Source organism: Rhamphochromis sp. 'chilingali' (assembly GCF_963969265.1).
Source record: "Rhamphochromis sp. 'chilingali' genome assembly, chromosome: 18".
Taxonomy (NCBI): Eukaryota; Metazoa; Chordata; class Actinopteri; order Cichliformes; family Cichlidae; genus Rhamphochromis; species Rhamphochromis sp. 'chilingali'.
The window spans coordinates 20,801,012-20,815,012 of record NC_137945.1 but is presented as its reverse complement, the minus strand read 5'-3'; the positions used below and the strand labels follow the sequence as shown (position 1 = coordinate 20,815,012).

The following is a 14,001-nucleotide window of genomic DNA, read 5'->3' as shown; positions in this document are numbered from 1 at the left end:
CGCACTAAATGTCACACACATAATTTCTCCGGCTTGATCGGGAGGGCTGCGATGGAGGCGTGGAACCGTTCTTTGCGTATGAACGTGGGAGGAGTCCACTCTCGGTAAGTCACTCATTTTTTACAAGCCGTTGCATTGCAGCTCCCTTCACTACGCGTGGGTGAAAAGCAGAAGGAAGATGAGAGGGCAGATGGGAACTGAAGCTGTCTAATCGGGAATGAAGGCGCGATGTCCTGTGAGATGTTTGGAGGTTCAACCACATTTACGCACTCAAGAAAAATTGATTTGCAGTGAGGACATTTAAAGAGTCCGGGGATCGGATCTTTGTTTATTGGCTAATAAAGAAAAGTTTGCCTCAGAAGTCGTCTTTGTAAATCAGTAGAGATGAGATTAAACTTTTCTACAAGCTGGATTTTCCGCGGCTGGATTACGTGTGTCCTTGTCACCTTTTACGCACAGGTAAAACGCGTTTTCCCCACTATTAATGATAAACATTTACCCCATTAATTAGCTAAGAGGTTGATATCAAATGAGTTGACGGTCACCTTTGAAGCCTGTGGGTCTCTTGTTTACTGCTTCCCTTGGGTTATCGGGGTCCCTTTAAATGAGAAAGTTAATGCAAAAGTGCTGAGATTAACAGTTGTTCAGTTGTTTTAGGCAAAAGATATGTAACCGTAAACCCGAGTATGTGTCAACACACCAGCATTTGCATGAGCTGGTCAGATGAGGGACGAGGGAAATTTGGGGAACAGTGTTTTTTTTTTTTTTTTTTTTTTTTTTTTTTACGCACAGACACTGACTAGAAACAGCTGTATTTGGGCCGAAGCCACTTCTCCCCTGCTCTGACCACAGAAAAGCCGCTGGCAACTGGACGTTCTTCTCCCTCCACCAAGTATTCTTTCCACGTCCAAGTTGCTCATCAGGAACCTCATTGGGTCAGCCAGAGGCGAGGTTTAAAAAGGTGGTGCAGGGGCCACAGCAGGATCTCTATTTTGCATATCACAACCAACTTTTACAAACTTTTTTTTTTTTGTGGTTTCCTTTTTTTTTATCGTAGTTCGTAATATACCTAAGAAGCGCATACTAAAAAACCCTATTAAGTAGATTTACAGAGATTAAAAATGACTTAATGTCGCAGCTGATACACTGCCACAGTTAATTTGAAGGGGAGAGTGAATATAGTCGATGGCATGTTGTTGTCCACGCCGTTGTTTAGTCCAACCAGCTAACGCTGTCCAGGTGGAGAAGTTTATGAGATGTGGTTGAAGTGGTGGGACTGTTGGGCACCAGTGATCTATCATTGCTTGTGTGCCTGCATTACCGTAAGCCAGCATTGGCATAACTTTGACTGGAACGCACGCTCTTCTTTCCTGAGGTGTGTTGCAAGAGAAAATGCTTGTGGGGGCATTTTACTTGTCGATGCAGTGATCCAGAGAGGCAATTGCGCAAAAGAAATATATAGTTGTTCCTTTCCCCCAAAAAGTCTATGAAATAAGTCAAAGTTTTACCAGCAGCAGTGGCAATAGAAAGCAAACACGTGATACAGACAGTTGTCTGGATAGGAGGGATGGAATATTTTTCAACTACGTTTTAAGGTGACATTGCAAACCCTTGGCTTTGGTTTGTTCTCACCATGGTCTTGCCATTACTGACTCACACTATTCCCAAAGAATTCCCCTTCTTTTTCTTGGTTTGCAACCACTTCATCCAATACATTCCGAGTTCATTTCAAACTGTCTTTGTGACATTGAGCAATGCACAATTGCTTCAAGATGTTCAGAGCTTAAAAGTCAATATATCATGAAGAACTGTGCTTTGTTGGGTTTATTGCTCGCCTGCCCACAAACAAGGCTCCTGAACTTTTTATTTGCCAGATTTTCAAGTCAGTCATGCATTCATCCCTGCTTGTATGCACTCGTGTTGTCCTGTTATCAGCAACATCTTGCTGCCTCTTCCCTGACTTTTTTCATTGAATATTTGACCAGTAATTATTTACCTCTTCAAGTTCCGTCAAGTACCAGATCAGATTTATGACTACCTCCGGTTTAAAAAGCAGTGCACTGCCTATGAGCTCTGGATCAGGTTTCATTAAAGCAATTAGCACATATTCTTTTAACTTTTTGCAGCACCTGCTCTTCCTTGATTTTTGGGTTGTGTTTCTATTATATGCATTTTTTTTTCTATTCACACATCATTGACTGTCACCAATTTCCACCAATTTAACAGCCGTTCTTTGTGGGGGGGGGGGGGGGTTTCTTCTGTTACTTGTAAATGAATTTTTAAGACAACTTAGTCCCTTCTTTTTTCTGTTTTGAAGAATTATAATTAAAGGTATGAGATATCAGGTCTTGATTTATGCAGGTGGCATTAAGGGGATTTGCTTTTATGGCTGTTAAGAAACAAACTAATCACAGGTGCAAACATTATACAAAGATCCAGTTGTTGTGCAATATGCTTTTACAGCATCTTATCGTGAACCAGTAAAACCCCTAGAGGCCTATGAGGTGCAGTGTGCTTCTCTTGGCTTTGAGCCTGTTGCTGCTGTGGCCGTTATGCAAATTCCCTTGTCCGCTGAAAGCTTATGGAATGTGCTCTGCATTTGATAGGGTCACACACGGCGGTGAATGTTTCTGTAAGTTAAACAAAACAGCTCGGAAACCAGCTAGGGGGCAGTTGTGACATGTCGCTGAAGGGCTGGAACTCTTAATACCTCTTTGTTCTTAAGCTTCACCAAGTCCTGCCCGCTCTGTCCATCCATATACTTTCCACTTCCCTACATCTTCTTTTTCAAGCAATTCTATAACTTCATATCTGAGTACATGCAGCACATCAAGTTAGCTCTGAGGTCGGATGTGCTATGTTTACCATTATGTTAACCTATAATCATATAGGGTGGGTCACTTGTTTTTCTTTTGCATCCATTATATATTTAGTAAATCAAAACACATTGTTTCACGTAACTCAGACCCAATGTTTAGATGTGGCGGTAACAAAAACACAATTCCCGGCATTCCTTTGGCTTCCTGTGCGCTCTGGTCCAGCTGTGCATATTAAAAGCCATATCTACCTATCTATCTATACTCAAGCCTTTTAATAGCATGGGAATCTTTCCTACTTCTGTCACTTCTGTCTCCTGCAGCATATGGTGTCCATTAGTGCTGCGGTCTGAGCTATGAGCACTGTGTATGATTATCCCTCTGGTTAGATTATAAAACAAAGATTGGCTGATGTGTGAGTCTGAGTGGAGGTAATTAAAAGCTTGAGAGTGTTCATGCTGCGCTGTCATGGTCTGAAGTTGGAAAGACTGACACAGTCTAATCAGAGGTGTGAGAAAGAAGACAGGGGAGGATGAGAAGGGTGTGAAAACAGTGTTGAGTCCAGTATTGTATACTTGAACTGCTGGGGTAAGCTCAGGGATTTTTCCATTAAAAATCAAATGAACAAAAAGAAATTGTGAATATGCTTCCCAAAGGAAAACTTCGGGGAAGCTTTTCTGAACCTCTGCAACACCAGCAATTCAATTACAGTACAAATTACAGTATTTAGTAGTAAGGAAGATGAAGCTTAGACTGAATGGCAAAATGTTGGTGGTCAATTCAAGGTCGGAGTCAAAGCAGGCCTTTAGGTTTTATTTTTCTACATTTATATATAGACACTGTGGTTTTGGCATCATTTCTGTTATAACAGCCAAATTGTCTAATTCAGCAGTGTGGCCAGGACTTCTCCAGCCCTTAATTTAGAGCGGCTGGAAGGTCAGTACAGTAAGTAACCTTTTCAATAAAGCGTTTATTGTTTGTGAAGAGATGCAAAGATGTTTCATAGTTTGTTTCCATGCTTTCTAACGAGAGCTGTGTTTAGCTGCGTGACATCAGGAAACTTTGCATAGTGGTTTTTTTAGAGCAGAAGGCCTTTAGAAATCTAGTGTAACAACTGCACAAGATTTGTTTTTTGTTTTTTTTATTTTACAGCACAGCACTGATGGCTGGGAAAATATTTGCAAGTGATTAATTATTCAAAGTCAGCCAGAATGGATATTATATGATTCCTGTTACTTCCCTGTTGTGTACTTGTGGACTTTGTTTTTCCTGGTCTGGAGGCTTCAGAGCTGCGCTCAGGTGTTCTGAGAGCATGGAAAGAATTTCTGGGCACGTCTTGAAAATGTTTTTACCATCCTGGTCCTGACTCAAACATTATACCTCTTACTAACTGTTACAAACTTATCTTTTGTCTTCATTAATTACAGAACGCAGATTCCAGACCTCAATGTAAAGAAACACAATACCTAAAAGACTCCAAATGCTGCAACAAGTGTCAACCAGGTAACTATCACACACACACACACACACACACACACACACACACACACACACACACACACACACACACACACACACACACACACACACACACACACACACACACAGATAGTGGATGCATATCTGGTTTCCTCTGTGGAGTCAGCATAAAGTAAAAATAGCTTTCCATTCACAAATATTCTAAAGTAAAAGAGGAAGGATGTTTAAAAGCAGATCTTTTTGGCTTAAAGTGGCACAGACATGTGCGTGTGTTTCCACAAATGCGTGATACACACACACACACACACACACACACACTTAAACTGCTAAATATATCAACTGCTTAAAAAGAAGAAGGGAGCTCCAGTTTTATCAGTCTCTCTTTTGTTTTCTTCTATTTAATTAGGCTTTTCTGTGTTATTGTAATTATGTATGCTGGGTTCTTAAATCCTCTGCCTAACACCCACTGTCTCTTCTTTTTGCCACTAGGCTATTATGTGTTTAAAGACTGCACTGATACCGCTCAGACTATATGTCGTAAATGCAGTTACGGAGAATATCAACCCAGTTTGAACAATGCCTATCGCTGTCTTAAGCAGAAGTTTTGTGATCAGAGTGAGTACCTTCATTTATTTATCAATTCCATACATTTAAATCCATTTTTCACTTCTTACTTGTGACAAATACCATTCATTTCAATTCTAAAAAGTTAATCAATTAATTATAAAACGTTTTGCTTATTAATTTGGCAATCTCTGGTTACTTGAATGACAAAGATCAAACAACCTTTCCAAACATACTCTACAGTCACAGCTACACCATAAAAGAATACTCTCCAGTCAACAGTATTTAATTTTATACTCATGTTTTTAATGTTTTAGTTTCTCTTTTGCAACCCCTTTCCCAAAAAATCATGAAGCTGTGTAAACATTAATGAAGTGCAGACCATTTGCCACCGTCCCATTTCTAAAAAGTTGAGATTGAGACGGTTTACTGCCACGTTGGATCGCCTCATCTTTTTAAAACTCCCCATACGTCTTTGGGGACTCGGGGAGCATATTGGTGAAAAAAATCTGAACGTTTTTGCTAAATTCATTCTCAATAAGGTTTTAAGCTGTTCAGCAGTTAAGGTCTTTGTTTGCCTCGTTTAATAATGGGTCAGATATTTTCAGTAGGTCAGATTTTTTCCCCCCATGTCGTTTGGTATTGTCCTGCTGAAATAATGAAGGCCTTCCTCCAAAAAGGGCGAAAACTTTTATCATTCAACTTTAATATGGCCTTTGTAGATATCACCCTCTCCTGTGTCTCCTGACAGTGATGTTTGGAAGTGCTTCTGAGCCCATCCACTGACTCCTTTGTTTTTTGTTTTTTTTACAAGCTTGTGTACAGACATCTCCTTGCCCTCCTCTCCGAATGTTTTTTGAACCACAATAAATACATTTTCCACCTTTTCCATACTTTTATACATTATTTGTGTGCTATTTTCAATCAAATAAATGATTTTCACTTCAGTTTTTTGTTTACTCTTTACACAACACCTCCATATTCATACAAACGGGGTTGTGGTAGCCAAGAATGCTCAGATCATGGAATTATTTTTCCTTTGTATTGAGCTGTGGAATGGGAATTTGCATTTAACACACTTAATCATTCACTTCATTTGTACCTTTGTCTTTTTCTTTTAAATCTACAGGATTGGGTTTTATGAGAAATAATGAAAACTCGATAGAAGAGGAGCCATGTCGCTGTGTTGAAGGCTTCCAGTGTTACCCCATCAACTGTGAGTTCTGTGAGAAGATACCCACCTGCCGACCCGGACAGGGACTTGAGACAAAGCATGGTGAGAAAGTCCACAACGCAGAACATCCCCCATTTATAACAAGTCCCTACAAACGAGTTGTAAATCCGAGATTACGATTTGTGTTGTTAATTATAGATCAGAGGAAGGTGTGTGAGCCGTGTCCAAAAGGATTCTTCTCTGATAAGGACGATGACGAACCGTGCAAACCGTGGACAAAGTAAGCGCTTACACACACGTGCACACACGTGTTTTTAGCCTGGAATCTTTTGACATATTGTGAAGGGAAAATGCAGTTGGGCAGCCGTCCCTACCGGCAGCCAGCAGTGGTTATGAGTAATATATTCACCACTTCCTCTGGAACCCTGGCTGGAGCAGACATCAGCTTCCACTGCCAGCCAGACCTGACAGATCATCGGCGATGATGATGACGGTGGAGAGAGAAAGAATTTTGTTTTCCTCTCTATCCATCTGCCTTTCTGGTGTTATCTTTGCAGAACTGCGAGTTGAGCACGTTGGTAGGAAAATGTGGAGTAGAAGGGAGAACTAAAAAAAACGAACTACATTCTCATTGTCTAAATATTCCTCTTCTTCTTCCTCTTTCCCAGTTGCAAGGCTGATGGCAGCAAGGAGATCAAGCAAGGCAGTGCTGAAGCCGATGCAGGGTGTGGACCACGTGAGTTTGGAACGACACGGACATATACAATGTCATTTTTTTCCATATGACAAAATCGTTTCTGTTAATTGGAGGCTTAAATGTCACACTAAATGTGGAGAGGGAAAAAACAGTAGACTAAAAGCAAGCTCAATAATTGTCTGTCTTACAGGTGACCCGGTCATTCCTATGTCCTTCTGGGTGATGGTTTCAGTCCTGTCAATCATTATCATTCTGTGTCCCCTCATTCTGCTTCTCTTCTGCTACAAGGACAAAATGAAGTTACTCTCTGGTAGGTCGAAATTCTCTATGAACCTTTCTCTTCTGCCTGTACGACTGCTTTAACATACATGTAGACGTTGGCACAAAAACGTGAACTTTCATAAATACTGTGATTTTTTTTTTTTCCTGCATTTTTTTCAGTACTTACATCTTGTTGTTTCATTTCTCAGTAAATCTGCGATCCTGTGTCCAGAATCTGAAGAGGACCCGGATACAACAGGTAAGGTGGAATTTCTGTTAGAATAAAAAACCTCAAACAAAACCGAATACATATAGAAACTAAACTTGTTGCAAGCTGTTTCATCTACTTTTTCTATTGTTTGTGACAATTTTTTTTTTCCATTGAAGCAAAGAGCCTGTATATATCTAACATCATCTTACGTGCATACTTGCAATAATTTACAACTCTTCTTTTATCGTTTTCTTCACTCTAGGAGACACTGGCTCCTCTTTACCACAGCGGAGCAGGAGGAGGAATAGGAGGTGGTTCTGGTGCCTCAAAATGCACGCCATGTGAGGTGACCAAACTTATCGACCAAGCACCCTCCAGCCCCACTGACAACCCCTCGTGCACCTTGCCCATCTCTGTTCCTGATGTAAAGGTCTCTCTGCCCTTCATAAAAGAGATGACAGAGGAAGGAGGGACTGAGAGGAAAACACCAATGGAGGATCAGAGCAAAAGATCTGGAGAACCAGAAGAGGTGTCGGAAGAAGAGGTCGTGAGCGTGTCCCGGCTTTTGACAGGTTCTTGCATGTGTGTCATTCCTGTCCACGAGCCCCTGGAAGTAGGGGAGAATGAGGACTGTAGCCAGGCTGTCAGCCCTGGAACACCGGGATCGTGTTCATGTGGAGGGCTAGATGGAGAGAGGGATGGAGGTGGAAGTGGGAAAGAGGCTAAAGATGGAAATCTCAAGAAAGTGTCCACGAGTCAGTCGGGTGTCGCACCGCTTGTTTCTCTTTCTCCTCCTCTCCTCCACACCTCCACCGCCGTCCAGTCAACCAGTCCGCTTCCTGAACTCTACCTGCCATTGTCCCAGATGTCGCCGGAGTTCAAATTTCACCTGAAAGAGAGATCGCCAACAAAATGGGAGGGGTTGTACAGACTGATGAGCACAGACTCCACATCAACAGAACATAGCACGACCTCTGCGATGACCTCGGTCACCCCCTTGTTGCCATCCCCATCTGTTGGAGAGCTCTACATGGACAAGCCCCCTGAGGCCACAGCCCCAGAGCAAGACCAGGGAGTTCCCTGTGGGGACAGCAGAGACAACAAGCTCTCATCACAGGAGTCAGAATTGGAGTGCTCACCGGAGAGCCTTCAGAGTCAGCTGGCTGATCCAAATCTTACCTCAGGTACATGAAATTTCAAAAACTGATCATATGAGAAGCCCCAAAAAATGTTAATGATAAGGAAAAAGAGAAGTGATAAGGTACTAGCTCCAAACTAGTGGGGAAGGTAAAATATTAAGTAATAATAGTAACTTAATAGTAATCATCAAGTGTTGACAGGACAGAATTATGGCTTTTAAAATTAATGTACACTTTTGTCTATTATATTATATTATATTATATTATATTATATTATATTATATTATATTATACTATATTATACTATATTATACTATATTATATACTTTTTTTTCCCCAAGCAGTTGAGTCGCACAGTCACAAATCTATTTTTACTCCTCTTGGGGTAATGAAAAGCTGATTTGGAGCTGGCTATTTCCTGGCTATTTTTTTGCTGTGACCGCTCAGCAGCGTCAATAAAAACTAAAAACACAGTGGTTGAGCGTTATGGGGATAATGGCTCATTACAAAGTTTGCAGGACCACAGTTGTGTTTGCCAGGTGGATTTCTGTGTTCGCTGTTTGTGTAGGCAGTCGCCATTGTGTTGCCACAGGGTCATACCCATACATGATTGGATACACCACATAGCAGTGTTCTCTTTCCACAGCATAGGTGGGACTAGCCACCAAGAATAACAGAATGAAATTTAGATTGGTTTTAATGGAAAGTTTTACAGTCACGGGGTTGAGCATGCATTGTTCTCACACAGACCTTATGGTTGTGCCAAAGAGAAAAATCTACGGGAAACATTTATTCTCTGTGCCTCGAGCTCCTAGTGGTTATGGTTAGTTATAAAAGCAGTAATATCTGAGCAGTCTGATAGAGACAGTGGTCAGCTCGAGCTCAAACGTTATTAGCCGAACACAGAATAGACAGAGGATTGGTCTCAGCGTAAAAATATGGCGTTTGTGTGATTGTTTCCAAGAAATAGCTTTTATTAAAGCCAGTATTGATAATCTGAGCCTGGATTTTGGCGGGGCCACACAGGGAGCAGGAAAAAGATATGTGTGTGTGTGTGTGTGTGTGTGTGATGTGCTAGTGAGCCACCAGAACCGCACTCTTAACAAACACTGCTCTTTGTGTATGTGTGCACCAGTGTCGAGTATGCCATCTACAGTACAAAACTCCTGTTTACCCAGAGTTCCATAGGGTTGCGCAAAGTGACCGCAGCTTTAATTGAACCAAGATGTGCTCAGCTTGAGTAATGCTTTTATAACCTCGCAAACCCAACAAAAACACACACACACCAACTTGTGAAGCCTTTTTTTTTTTTTTTTTTTTTTTTTGACTCTCACTGATGACTGGTTACTTTAATTACACATCTGCTGGCTTGAAGTGAACACAGTTTCCCATCATGCAGTAATGAAAATTGTTACAAGGGCTTCCCGCCTATACTATTTAAAGGTTAGGCAAGGTTCAGAGGTTTCCCTTGTCTCACCCACAGTAGCCGTCCCAGTGCACATTAGCTTTATTTATTAGCTACTGACCGGCTCAGGGCAATTTTGGGGCTGCCTTTGTTGAGCGTCAGCTCAATAGGGCTAATGACCCACATTTAGTCTGACAATCAAAGACTTAAGCTGACACCTATCCATGAAAAATTGGCAGATTCTGATAGAGAATATGCACAAGTCAGTTTTACCCCTGTCAGCGCAGTTTTTGGGTATCCAAAAAGATCAACGTGGTACTGAGAGAGGATAAACAGAAGACCCAAGCAGATTCCTCAGAGCATTGTTTTCAGAGCTGTGGTGAAATGGCATATTTTCAAGCTTGCCCTCTCAGACTGGTATTCCGGGAAATGCGATTGGATACTGAAACAGAGACACACACATTTTGAGAGTCTGTGGTAGCGTTTGCCTTTGGCTGCATGTGCTTTTGAGCGCATATGTGTATGTGTAGGTGTGAAAATGCCTGTTAGTGCATTTTCTTACATTTACTGTATGTGTGTGCGTGTGCATATGTGTGAACAGATGGAACATAAGCTGTAAGTCATGGAGGTTTGGCCTCCTCTGTCGCCTGGAAAGTCAGACAGGAGGCTGGAGAAAATAGGAACCAGAGGTTTGATGCGGTGTAATGCGATTTACAAAACAAAACTGTTTATTTCCTAATTCACCTGCTGGTTTAACTCTGTAGGTGAACAATATACAGGCACTGGCACAAAGGGTATTGATGCAAGTTTGTGTTTGGCAGGAAAGCAACTGTAGGATGGAGATTAGACACTGAGATGTTTGTGGATTGAGCGGCACATTTAAAAAAAAAAATTGTTCAGTTGAATCCTTAAAACCCCAAAACCTGTGACAAATTGCTTCCCTTTAGTGGTCTTGAGTTTCACTTAGTTAGCTCCGTCAGTATCCAGCACTTCTATGTCGAGAAGGATATGATATGGCGGTCTCTGTAGCCGTTGCCTTTTTGTGGTCATCCTGCAAAGTCATTACACCCACTGTCCATTTGTCACATGAGGTTAGCCAACAGTTAGTCCCTTCTTCACTTGTGTCATGAAATAGGGCTCTGGAAGCCTGTTTGTACAGGAAAAATGAAAGTCCTACACAACCCTACAATTATAGCAACACATCTCGTTGAATTTCACAATAGGCTGTTATTGCATCGGCATTTTCTATACCAGTCTGGGGATACAGTGTTTATGATTTTCACGTGAAACTAAAGATTTTCTCAGACATTGTCTATAAATAGCCTCCTAACCATTTACGCCTCCTCTGTGTTACTTTTCTATTTAGGTCAGGTGTCTGGGAACCACAACACCACCTTCATCTCCAGCGGTCAAGTGATGAACTTTAGCGGTGACGTCATTGTTGTCTGCGTCAGCCAGACGTCTCACGGCAGCGACGAGGTGGAGCGGGATGATGGCTTCGGCAACCCTGTCCAGGAAGAAGCCACTGAGACTGCTCCGTTTTTTCAGACCAGCTTGAGATCACAAGGGGACTACATTTCCCACTGTACTTTGCAAGATGAAACACTGCCAGTCCAGGAAGCGATGGAGGAGCAATCACTGGGAAAGTGAAAAGCGGCCGGTGGCTTTGCTTTATGTTTTATGTCACTTCAGAGATCATCGCCATAGTCCGGGTGCCTATGTTATCTTTTGATTACACCAATCAGCCACAACATTAAAACTGCTGTCAGCTGAAATGAATCATGTTGATTATATTGTTACAATGCAATGTTCTGCTGGGAAATCTTGGGTCCTCTTCCATTGACTCATACCACCCACCTAAACATCGTTAAAGATCAGTCACATCCCTCCATGGCAACGGCATCCCCTGACAACAGAATTCTCTCCAACGGGACAGAGTGTCCTGTCACAACAAAAAAACTGCTCGACAACTTGGCATAACACATGGCAGTCCAATCAAACATCTGCTGAGTTAGCAAGAACAAGCCTGATCTGCAGAGGCGCACAGGACCCAAAGGACCCACTGGCCAGACACCACAGGACACCCTCAGTGAGCTCATGTGCATGCACAGCAGAGGTTTTTTTTTTTTTTTGGCAGAATGGTGGGTTTAGTGTTATGGCTAAGAGGTGTACATCAAATAAGTTATAGTAATAATGAAAAACAAATGTGTCTTGTCATGTCTGTTTTCCAGATAAAAACAAGGAAAGGATGGTGTAAAGTCATTTTAAAGTGATCAGTCAGATACCTGGGAGATCAGTCTTTTGGGAATCTGACTCTGTGTCTCCACAGTTGTCTTACTAATGAACCATCTATAACCTGGCCTATTTCAGACATTAGTCACTGAATCTTGCCACGGGAATCTATTCCCAGAAAAAAAAAGAAGAAAAGCTGCAGACCTTTTCAGATGGAAACTCCCTCCATTCCAGACAGTGATGGGGAATTTTGTTGTGAAATGGATGTGGAAGTAGAGTTCATACTGCAGGTGCATAATAGTTTTATCGTTGCATTGAACTTACAGCTTGGTCTCGATACAAAGAAGTTACAAAATATTTAATGTCCCACACATTTCTATTGATTACTTGCTTTAGGTAACATCTGTAAGCTCTTAGTTTTTAACTTTTGTAAGTCTGGATGATTTTGATACTTGCGTAACGGAATATCCACCGTGTGGAACATGCGTTTTAGTTGTTGTATCATAGAACTTTGAATATGCAAGCCACAATAAGATCTGGCTGGACAGAATTTTAAACATATCAATGAGTGAATTCTTCTTTCTTGCCTGCAGGATCTGTTTATTTTTTAAGAGACACGTCCAGTTTTGGTACGATGCTTGTTTGTAGACTTTATTTTCTCCCTACTGCAACACAAGTGCAGTTTTTGTCTTCGAAACAAAATGCTATGCATTTGATAAGCTATTCTATTAGTGATTTCTTTTATTCGATTTTAATGCCCAGGCCTTCCGATGCTTGTTAATAATAACGGTTTTGTTTAAAAAAAAAAAAAAGGAAAAAAAAGAAAGATTTTACGAGGCAGATTGTTTGTGTGTATTTCAGAAGTTTCAGATGTGATCAGTGTGTGTATATATTTCATCTGTTTCTCAAAGACGAATGAATATGCTGTCAATTGATTTATTGTGTGGATTTTGTGAAGTCGAGTGGTGCCATTAACAGCGAAGCGCACACAGGAGTTTCAATGAACTGTTAATTTATAGCCCTGCCATATGTATGCAGCTATGCAAAAAACAAACAAACAAAAAATGTACATATAAATCAAATCTATTGCAATGAATTACTGAAAGACTATTTTGATCGAAATTAAATGTTTTGCATCTAATTTTTTTCACGGATGGCTGCCATCCTGCATTCTGTGGTTACTCTTGGTCAACTTTCCTATTTTAGGGGGGGGAAGATTGACAAAACACAACCAAGGCTTCATTTATCTCCACAAGATGATCTATAATCTTTGTGAAGCAATGCTAATTACACATGTGGCAAGGCCTCTGTGCCTTTGTCCCTGTGTTGACAGACAGGCAGCCTTTCATCTGGCCCGGGGATGGCAAGCAGCTGTGAGGAGAAACTAATCTAGCAGTCAGACCAGCTAGCGTCACAGAGAGACCACATGAGAGGAACTGGCAGCACTCATTTGGGCCTGGTTTGGGTCAGCAGGAGTATGTTTATATGTGTGTGTGCATGTGTGTAAGAGTGCGTCTTGTCTCAGCTTATTTTATGGTTGTTTGTGAAAACAGGAAGTTATGACTAGCTTTCACATGGTTTACATGAGAACTGGCTGGCTGGCCAACACAGAGCCCGACTGCACATTTAAATGATTTCAGCTTTTTCTTTTCTTTTCATGTGTGAGAGAACAGCCTTTCATTTGACTTATATGTAGGGTAGCAACCACCTTGTGTTGCTATAGTGTGCCTCCTAGTGGTAAGTGCAGGTTAAGATGATAAACAAGACAACAAATCATGGATAAATGTTCATGTTCATGTTTACAGTTTCAGCAACACAAGAAACGAGATGCATCTGTTTGTTGCATTTGTATAGGCATTTCTAAACAGACATACAGACATATTATTGTGTACCACCTTATTTATTTGCTTGCAATTTTAAAAGAGGAATCGAGATCACTGGAAAAGAGGAAATGGGCTCTTGAGAAAGGGTTTGTCTTTCATACTGGAGCACTTTCGAGGCATGAGAAAAAGCCCAATCAGCT

The 14,001-nt window shown here is 41.3% G+C and overlaps 1 protein-coding gene across 1 annotated transcript; it reads left to right on the top strand.

The window, feature by feature from the left end:
- The first annotated feature begins 151 nt into the window (after positions 1–151).
- tnfrsf11a (tumor necrosis factor receptor superfamily, member 11a, NFKB activator) lies at positions 152–11,753 on the top strand. Its single transcript, XM_080864174.1, has 10 exons — positions 152–459; positions 4,244–4,319; positions 4,785–4,910; positions 5,989–6,135; positions 6,232–6,313; positions 6,702–6,769; positions 6,921–7,040; positions 7,201–7,250; positions 7,465–8,386; positions 11,113–11,753. The coding sequence occupies exons 1-10, from the start codon at positions 385–387 to the stop codon at positions 11,394–11,396; spliced, it is 1,950 nt and encodes a 649-aa protein (XP_080720300.1). The 5' UTR covers positions 152–384; the 3' UTR covers positions 11,397–11,753.
- The last annotated feature ends 2,248 nt before the right edge of the window (positions 11,754–14,001 follow it).